The sequence below is a fragment of the Penicillium citrinum genome (genome assembly GCF_028827155.1).
Source record: "Penicillium citrinum strain IBT 23319 chromosome Unknown utg000002l:1.0-3833315.0:1.0-3834789.0, whole genome shotgun sequence".
Taxonomy (NCBI): Eukaryota; Fungi; Ascomycota; class Eurotiomycetes; order Eurotiales; family Aspergillaceae; genus Penicillium; species Penicillium citrinum.
Window position 1 is genome coordinate 1253413 of NW_026622687.1, and position 10094 is coordinate 1263506.

The window sequence follows — 10094 nt, forward strand, 5'->3', positions numbered from 1 at the left end:
CATCGTGGAACATGGATGCCAATTCGCTTATAATGGCACCGGAAGTTTTCATACAAGCACTGCTTATCTCATTACTTCTATTTGCCCTGATTACCCGGCTATTCTTCTTATGGTTTCTCGAAGCTGATGAGCCGTTCTTCAAGGCAGATTTGGCTCTATACGTGTCGTCATTATGTCTATCCGCTGTCTTGATAGGGTTGATCTGGGGGAAGGGCTCTTCAGTTTGGATCCATATACTGCTTGGATTCCACTCAATAAGCCCATCTATTCAAACTGTAGATATGATCACTACCATAGACCGGTGTTACGCTAAAACCATTCTAGTTTCTCCGCCTAAGTTTCCAGCAACGCAATCATCCATATATCAAACGACCGGCACGTATCGTATCGGGTCTTTATGCTGTGGCCTCGACAATCTCGAAGATAGCAGTGGCCTTTGTCGGTGCATTGGTTCTCGACCGCACTTATTATCTCATCTCCGTCCTGCTTTTCTTGGATCACGTCGGCGAAATGGCATGGTACCTGTGGTTAGCCCAGCACGCCACGCAAGGCCGGAAAAAGCTGCGTATGATATTGGCCCAAATGTCGAGCAAAAGTCTTCTCTTGCTAGGTGCTGCTATAATCAGCGCTTGCTCAGATATGGGGGTTATTGCACTTGAGGTATTTTTTCTGTTCGTCGATACAATGTGATGGGATTGCTGACACACTGAAGATCCAGCTTGTCATTTGCGCTATGTCGTCAATTTCCAGCCAGTCCATTGAGTAGTGAAAAAGGATGTAGGAATTTTCGTCAAATGCAAATGTCACTATATCTCAATTCATCGCCTCATATAAATTGTCCAGCCTTCATGCCGGGGGACTGGTAGGTGAGGGGAGGGGGTTCGTCTGGAAGAGTTTCCTGGCCCAGTTCCAGATTTTTTCTTCCATGACTTATTTGAAATGGCGTGCCTGAGCATGCCGCAAGGAATAAACAAGGCGTGTACAGTTACCATCTCAGCTGGGCAATCACCACAATAAGAAATCCAATAGTGACCAGAGAAGCTATAAGGCTGAATTATTCAGCCTGAATGTAAATCTACTATGGGTGTGCTTTGAGCGAAAACAGCGCTCATAACTAGTGAATAAGGTGGAGTGACGAAGCAGCTACTCCTTATTCTGTAGTCTGGTGATAAATGTTGAGACGTGTAAACGAATTTTTTTCCCCGCGGTATCCTAGGAGTCTTTAAACACGATTAACAGCGATGAAGATTTAGGTATCTTCAACAACTAGAAAATTTGCAATGCCGCTCAAACATGCACAATATCAGTGATGAACTAGCTGTATCTCTACTGTCAGAATCTTTGAAACCCTTATAATTCGCAACAGTGGCTACATAGAAATAAGTGCAAAGTCTGGCTACATGGCTATAAGAACCTGTTCTGTAGCCACTGAGCAGTCTTTCTCCAAAATATCCTTATAAAATGAAGCGAAACCTTCGAACATTTTTCGTCATCGCCAGCTGCTCTGCACGTTAGAATTCCGAGCTTAGGCATTCGCGATGGCACTGACACGGTGTATTTCTTTGACATATCTGCAAACAGCAGTAAGTATAGCTATAAAACGTTGCAAATAAAGCTGATGTGGAAGAATTTTTGAGCAGTGTCGGGCGCCTAATGGGTCTCAGAGAGGGACCTACTGAGACTGGCATCATCTCGGGTACGAGAGTAGGTAATGAGGGGATATATCGAGCTGCCTGATGGTAGTTCGCTATAGACTCACTGCGCAGACATCTTTACCGTGCAACAAGATAATCAGCAGCACAACCCAGAAACGTAAGCTAAGCCATTGTGAAAATTCAGAGGATAATGTCCGTACTGACTCGCTCCAGAAAAAAAAACCCCTGTCACGACTTATTTACATCTTGTAAGCCACCCAGTCACCCAGTCATCCTTGTCCATGCCAATGCATTTAGTGAATCACTTTGGGCCTTTTGCGACCATTCTTCTAATGTCTGAATAGCTTGAATTGCAACCAGACGAGCGAAGCGTGCCTACCTTGCCCTTGAAACAAAGACAATACACGGAAAACCGAGCCATCTTCCCCCGGTCACTCCCTCCGCCTACCCCCAAACTAGGCACTCTCAACCACCTGGCAGATGCATCTTCGGAGGCCAACCCAGGGAGGTTGACGCCCAAGATAGGCTAAGCGGTATCATCAGTTTTCATTTCTTCAGCTTTATGCTATTCCGCTCAAGGCTAACAGCCTAGCATTGGATCCGCAGATCGGCAATGACAGGGCCACACGGACTCAACTCAGCGAGCAATCGCGCCATATTGGTCAGGGGAAGGACGGCAAAAGTTCGAACACGAGCTGCTCAATCTCCTATAAGTCACACTGGCATATTGCCTCTGTCTTTTGCATAGCCGGGACTGGATTTTGGGTCTCGGTACGGATGCTATTTACCTGGGTTTTATCTTTAGTGTTCTCTGTCCCTGGAAAATATTGTTGACACCTTTTCAACAGTAGGAGAAAGGACAGGGCTGCTGACTATCAATATTTCCCTGCTTTGCTGCATCAAACTATATACCTCGAGTATCCAATTCGGTCACGTTGACGCAACGAATCAGGAAGTCTAAGTGCCTCCTGGTTAGCCATATGGTAGTCCCCGCTCTTTCTCTCGGTGTTTCTCCTAGTTCCATTCTGCCCAGTCGAGGCTAAAAGTCACTGTATCAGGAAATTTTGAAATTTTGACAGTTTTGAGGCTCTTTTCGTCCTTCCGATCTGAACGCTCGTCGGGAGCCACGGGCCGTATTCTATGCAGACGCTGCCGTCTTGCACAACAGCTCCTATTCTGATACTGCTTACTTGACAGGCACGCCGGCATGCCCAAGTAACTAATGAGCTACGCCCGTGCCTTGCCGACTTAATACCGCACGCTATGTCAAGCATCTGAAATGGCGCATATATGTCAACTCGTTGATTCAAGGGGTTGGCGCCAAACACTAAAGGAACGGGAACGACATGGCAGCAGAAAGACCCACTTTTGCGCCCTTTCCAGCCGCGGTTGGAGATACTAAGTGTTGCTTCTGCCTTCTACTTCCTTCCTCATCTGCTTTTTCATTATTACGCTTCTCGTAAAGCAGCACCTTTCACCTCATCTGCTATCTCACAATATCAACTCTCTAATATCATCATGCCTCCCAAAAAGGCAACTGGTGCGTCCAAGAACGTCGCTCACACCTCCTATCGTGGTATGTTTTCACAAATCCTGAGCCACAGGGCCTGCGTATATGCGATCATAGCATCGCCCTTGTCACGGAATTCTGCTGATACCGGCGATATAGATATGATCAAAGATGCTATCATCAACGTGAGTAGACCACCGCCGGTGCCCAGCGTGTTGTGATTATAGTTGCGCGCCCGAAAGTGACGCGTCTGGCCGTTTCACTTGAAAAGCCACCACAACGATGTGGATGAGCTTCCTCTATCTTTTTCAATTTCTGACTAAAAATCCGCCTATAGCTGAAAGAGCGCAATGGTAGCAGGTAATTTTTTGCACTTACAAATCGTTGTCGCGACCTAGAGAGAGACCCCTTATGTGGTCGCGTCGGGTTTTCGTCCACAATCTGATACTGATTTTTCTTCCCGCAAAACAGCCGTCAGGCCATCAAAAAATATGTTGCGTCGACCAATAATATCAACCTTGCCTTCAAGGCCACTTTCGATGCCCATTTCAACAAAGCCATTAAGACTGGTGTTGACAAGGGCGAGTTCACTCAGCCCAAGGGTGAGTCGCGTTTCCACTCTGTGCCTGTCATCCGTCCCATCTTCCGGAATCTGGAATCTGCAGAGTTTATGATGGAACCATTGCAAGCGTCGCGCTATTTTTGGAATAAACTACTAACACGTATCACAGGCCCTTCTGGTCCCGTGAAGCTGGCGAAGAAGGAGCCCGCCACTAAGCCTGTGGCGAAAGTCACTAGGACTACCACCGATGTTAGCTCTCTTCCTTCAATGATACCTGTTGACCCCTGATCTGACAATCCGTATAGAAGGTGACGAAGGCCTTCGACGCCAAGAAAGCAGCTACAAAAAAGACCACGGCAAAGACCCCCATCAAGCCACCAGCGAGGAAGATCGGCCCTAAGAAGGCTGCTGGTAAGCCCAAGGCCAACTCCAGTAACATACGCAAGACTACCGCTGTATGTTCACCCTCACTGGTACGATTTCTACTGTCGTGATGAATCACAGACTGACTGTGCCAGGCCCCCGCTGTTATCGAGCAACCAAAAGTCATTAGCAAGACAAAGTCCGGCCGCGTTACCAGAACGACCGCTCCGCCCGCCAAGGCCGTCAGGCAGAAGCCAGTTACCAAAAAATAAAGGACTCTCTTCCTTTTTCATACTATAGCCTGATATCGCCTCCACATCCTTTGCAATAGCTCTCCCAGGGAGGGTCATCTTCGTGTTCTGCATCGTCCTTAATGCTCTCAGCCCACAAATACGGTGGCTCTGGTTGTTCTCCTTCGTGACTACGTGATCCTGGGACGACTTCATGGCGGTGGCTGAGTGTTTTTTGTCTTAAGTCGAAGGAAGAATGGCGCTCTGTGGTGAGGTCTCTATCCTGGCCTATTGCTTTTTCTATAGTTCATGGTCAGAACTCTGTCGAATTTTAATCACTTGGAACCAATTGGAATATAACGGGCAATTACCAAATCGAGTCCTTTTTCTCGCTTTTCATGAAAAACGCAGTGTGAATTTGGTCATGGCGTCTTCAGTTGCAAGCTGTATATGCTGTCGAAGTGGATAGTGGCGTGGTGTTGAAGACGACCAGTTTGACACGACGTTTTCGCGTGAATCGCGTCAAAGTCAAAAATTCGATGACGAAACTTGGGCGCTATGTGCGGATTAATTATGCATTGGTCTGCATGTCAAAGATAGAGCTCAAGTACAGAATCAAAACGAGCGAAACTAGATTCTGAATTCACTCACCTATCCGGGCTTAGCTGTTAAGGAAATCGCGGCTGCCGGTCCAATTTTGGGTATCTATGGCCAGGTAAACTATATTATCTTCTGCTTCTACTCAATAGAGGTTGCTCATATTCGAACGCTAAATCGTGCGCGTCAGGATGCAAGAGAAAGTTTTGAGGAGATGATATATATCTTCGTGTACCATTAACTAACAGCTAATAGCATAAGTAACTGGATGAAAGTCTACATAACATCATCCAACAGTTACTTCTTTTTAAATAAAGGCAGCCAATCTAATAGAGCTACTGATTGATACGCAACAGATCTGCTTGATATTCCATCATGAAACTAGGGTTATTGCTTGGATCCCTTAGCTCTCATGAATCAAATCCACTCCAGAATATCCTCTCTTCTCTTATGTTGAGCCCTTCTTAAAGTAAACGTACATAGTACAAGAGGCTCACGTATCGCAAAGTAGTTTAAGCGACCTGTATCCTTTTACTTCGCTGAGGCATTCTTGATGCTTAGCAATAGCCTGGCCAAGTTGGCAATTTCGGTCATTATAAACGAAGACTGGAAAAAATTAGTGGCGATTTCTAGATCGAGCTCGGTGGTACTGTACCTGAGCACGCGAGATCAATAAACTCAACCTTGACGGAGTGAATAGTATTGTCGTCTGGCACTGGAACACACAGATCGACCTGGCTGCCATAGGTACCTTCTTCACCCAAGCTCCTGCCACGACAATCGATACTATCCCAGAGACGAAGTTGTGTATATCTGTGGACCGGGTTGTTACTTGCAACAACACTTGTCAGACTAATCAATTGTAAGAGAAGGCCCACAAGAAAATACATCTTGAAACGTATGCCCGACAAAATAGCAGCGTATGAGAAGGTTTAATATTGAGTTTAAGAGCCTATTGGGTGATTCGGATCTTAAATATACGTGCGGTGAATTGAGAGACCAACGAAATAGTCCCACAACCACAATGTGTCGTTTAGTGCGGCCTCTTGGTTAATTTTTCAACATTTCGTAGACTTTAATATTCTTCGTATTGGCATATCAACATGTATAAAATGAGTACTCCAGATCAAAAGCTCAAACACTTTCCGCTCAGATGTTCAAGTTCGAGATTGTTAATAAGAAATACGCAATTCACAATGTTCAATGAGTAACAATTCGACTTCCGGGGTGTTTTTCAGTCATTTCACCAACCGAGAGCTAGGTGAATCAACCAGCAAGCGTCACCGTTGATATTCAAAGTCACCGTATGAATTTTGAAAACTCATTGCTGAAGTATGGATTTCACACATGCTCCAAATACCTGAAGCAAGATTTTAGCCCATCACCAAATACTTTCATTCAATATGTAGGTTTCCATTCTTCTTCTCCGTATTTTCAAGACCATACTTGAAGATTGAACTATCGGGGGACCTCAGTGGATTAGCGCATCTTCATTACGGCGTGAGCCCCACAGACCTTGAACTCAGCGTGAGACCGAGGAAGGCCAAATTATTGGCCAAACATTGAATCGCTTTCTACAATGCGCCAATTTAAGCGAAGAGTTTCAATCCATCACTAGGCAATGCCTACAGAAGGTGCCATGGCCACTACAGGGGGGGATTTCCCTTAGCCAGCCTTGCCAAAAAAAGAAGACTATTTTTGAATCTCCATGGATGCCACGAGGAGCCATGCTTGTCCAGGTATTCCAATATCTAGAGCTTCGAAAAGGCAGATGCATCTTGAGAGGTTGACATTTACTTAGAAAGTAAGGAAGTCAAAATTGAACACGTCACAGAAGCATAAGTTTTTTATTCATTGCGAATATTTGATGAGTCGATCGTAGCCAATTTATTTTAGCACGTATATAAAGAATATTTTTACAGGACAATTCTGATAGAGCAAAATTTTTCCTGATCTGCACCAAACTAGTATCACATGAATGAACACCTGAAGGCTTCAGTGAGTATGAATAGATTCTGCAGAAGTGCAGCTATTTCTAGGTCTCCTCATTTCCTTGATTGGCCCGAAGGAGTAACACCATTATCGTCAGGTGCCTCTAGATCCGTAGCCGGTAGCCGCGCCAGTTGCAGGATCAGTCTCCGGTTGCTAGTGTTTGCGGCATGCCACAGCACCGAACGGCCTCTGTGGTCTTGTATATCCACTGAGGTTTTAGGATGAGACACTAAGACATCTATGATCGCCTCTCTTTTGGGATTGCGACCGTCATATGTCATGGCAGCGAGAAGGAGTGCGCTATTTCCTGAGGAGTCGAGATAGTTGATGTCGATGTGGGTATGATCTAAGAGCATTTGCAATGCAACAAGATCGTCGTATATGATTGCCAGGTGGAGTGCGGTGTAACCTTGGCCATTTTGAATGTTACTATCAATGCGCGGATCTTGCAACAGCATTTTCAAGACGTCGTATCGTTGATATTCCAGGGCCTCTAGGATGGGAGGCTGGTATTTCGGGTTCCCGCCATTGATATCAACATCAGGCTGACGAAGTAGATTTTGGACGAATGGCAGGTTTCCTTGCATAATCGCTAAGGACAGGGCGGCCTGCCCGTCTTTGTTGTAGCGAGAAGCATCTGTAGTCTTTCTGTATCGCGTTCGACCAACTAGAGCTGAAGTTGTCTGAAGGGCTGATCAGACAAGTTAGCTATCTCTTGGCTTTTTGAGACTTGTATATATGGTGTTGACTTACGCATAAAGGTTGAAAGCTGTGCCATGCTTCCCAAAGAGAACGAGAAATCTTCGTTATTTTCTGTTCCTATTTCGATAGTCTGAAGATTGGGTACTGGTGGAGATAGTCGATCTATTTCTTCAATCTGTTTATTACTGGAAAAAAAAGAGTATTTATAGCGGGGCTTCATATAACCTAGATTTAAGATCTGCAATTATAGTCTCGTGAGGCCCTCCTAAATTTTGACCGTACTCCTAGAAATGAAGATATTCCTAGGGGAGGGACAATACGTTCCTGGAGTGAAGGACTAACGAATAATGCAGAGACAGTTCAGACCCGACAAATCTACTGAATGAAGGACGGAATATTGTAGACATACCCTGGAATCATGACCACTATCAAGTAGCCACCAATTTTCGGCGGGCGATATTCTCATTGTAATCTTCATAATGCAAGCTCAATTATGTAAGGATCTCTCGGGATCTTTGCTTTTCTCGAATTGCATGATTCAACGGGAAGAGTGCCTGAGGGACCGGTATCGTAGGATATCCCGCAAACTATGCAGCTCCGATATTTTCTGGTAAGTATGCAAGTAGGAGGACAAAAGAATAATACCATACATATAACGGATTCTATCCTATGGAGCAGACTCTTCATTTGGATAAATGGCACGCTTAACGGCTCAATCACACAGTGCAAGGTCATACGAAGAATATACTGCATATAGTGAGATGAGCACAAGAACAGCTTCGATACAAAGCAACTTGCCGAATACTATGTGGCGCGATGGAAGTCTCTCGTAATCTTCTCGATTCATAGGCTGAGACTGGACTGGGCCACTAAATTCGAGACTTAGAATACTTTGTTTGCTTTTTCATGACATCGTTTCCTAACCAAGCAAGCGAAGAATGTGGACGCAGACTTCCCTCCGAGGAATTTTCGACCAAAACACTTGCAGGAGGCTGTCTAATTTGGCTTGGCATGGAATTCAAGGTCAAGTTCACATAGATCCAAATCTTGCGAACGAGAACAGTTGCATCTGTGACTAGAATGAAGTGCCATTCCCCACAATATCCAAGGCAGCACAGCATCAATGCAAATGAGGTTTTGCCGCTTCTAGCGCTGCATTAGAGAATGATACCAGCGAATAGGCCCAAATCAAATGCATAGCATGAATACTCGGACGCCAATTTTGAACGATCCCCATTCGTTCCAAGGGACGAAAGAGATATACAGCCCATCCCGCAAGGCCGCCCATCATTAGCTGACCAAAGGCGAATGCGATTGCGAACTGTGGGGAGGTCGAAACTGGCTCTGCGAGCGTATGGACCGTCGGCATCAGCGCCAGCAAGCCAACTGATGCAAGATGAAGCATGACATGACTGAATGGACCTTCGACTGACTGCTCATAGAACAGGTAGCCAGGTAGATTCCCCACAATAATGACTGTAAAAGACGAAATGTACCAAAGTTGAAGCAATGGCTGGTCCGGGAATAAGAAGGTAATCGTCGGAAGTGCGGCTGTCCAAATAAGGGAAAGGGAGCCAACCCAGATGGTACTGGGCTTCTCCTCTGAATCCTCATCTTGGAATACGCGAAGTATTTGGTGGTAGATGACATTCGCGTACCAAAGAGCCGTCCCAACACCAAATCCGACCACAACTAAGGCATCAGTGATTGAATCTGGCGTGGAAGGGAAATGAAAAATCAAGACCTGACAGACGTAGATGAGGAAGTATGAAAAGCCAAAACCCCCTACAGCGAGTCCCAGGATACAGTCACAGACATTCTGGTCGCAAGGCGGCATCGTGTAACGGATTGGGGATGGGTGAGCTGTATGCTTGGTTATGCAGTATAGACGCAGAGTGAAAGGCAAAGTGAACGAAGATCAGAGAATTTATATCATAGGGGGGAAAGGACTCGGCTTTACTATCATCCAAGAAATGAGTCGAAAGAAATAGTGGCGAGCGTAAATTGCCGTGTGTTGATCACAATCTGTAATCAACGGTATGGTTATCACTCAACTCTGCTTCCACATTTCTCAGATGGGCTAGAATAAAGTTGCGGCGGGATAGAGGTACCGTGAAGGCCTAACGGATTGCGAGCTAAGGTTGTAGCCACGTAGAAACGCAACTCTTTCTGGTCAGCAAAATGGAGATTCGCGAGGCTGTTACTACTATGACAGCTACGGACATTCCAACCTGCTATTCTTCTTGAACAGCATATCCTATGGCTAGTAGTGTAGCTTTACAACTGCGATTGGTTGCTTTGCGCAAAAGACGTGGCAATTTCGCTAATCATGCCAAAGCCAGCCTTTATGAAAAGTCGAAGTGCACAACCTTGTACCAGCAGCGAAGTACAATATTGGATGAGCTAAAGTAACGAATTTATGATCAGCACACTGTAGCTTCTGTATTTGTTAGACTGCATAGCTTCATTGTGTGACATGAGGG

The 10094-nt window shown here is 45.5% G+C and overlaps 3 protein-coding genes across 3 annotated transcripts; 1 reads left to right on the forward strand and 2 right to left on the reverse strand.

Moving 5' to 3' along the window:
* Positions 1–3173: 3173 nt before the first annotated feature.
* On the forward strand, positions 3174–4362 carry N7469_002312 (histone H1/H5 family protein; the record flags this gene model as incomplete). Its single annotated transcript, XM_056641232.1, has 7 exons — positions 3174–3231; positions 3325–3350; positions 3503–3525; positions 3637–3767; positions 3897–3976; positions 4033–4182; positions 4246–4362. 7 exons carry the CDS (start codon positions 3174–3176, stop codon positions 4360–4362), a joined length of 585 nt encoding a protein of 194 aa, XP_056503726.1.
* A 2600-nt stretch (positions 4363–6962) lies between these two features.
* On the reverse strand, positions 6963–7687 carry N7469_002313 (ankyrin repeat domain-containing protein; the record flags this gene model as incomplete). Its single annotated transcript, XM_056641233.1, has 2 exons — positions 6963–7600; positions 7663–7687. 2 exons carry the CDS (start codon positions 7685–7687, stop codon positions 6963–6965), a joined length of 663 nt encoding a protein of 220 aa, XP_056503727.1.
* A 1044-nt stretch (positions 7688–8731) lies between these two features.
* On the reverse strand, positions 8732–9448 carry N7469_002314 (uncharacterized protein; the record flags this gene model as incomplete). Its single annotated transcript, XM_056641234.1, has 1 exon — positions 8732–9448. One exon carries the CDS (start codon positions 9446–9448, stop codon positions 8732–8734), a length of 717 nt encoding a protein of 238 aa, XP_056503728.1.
* Between the last annotated feature and the right edge of the window lie 646 nt (positions 9449–10094).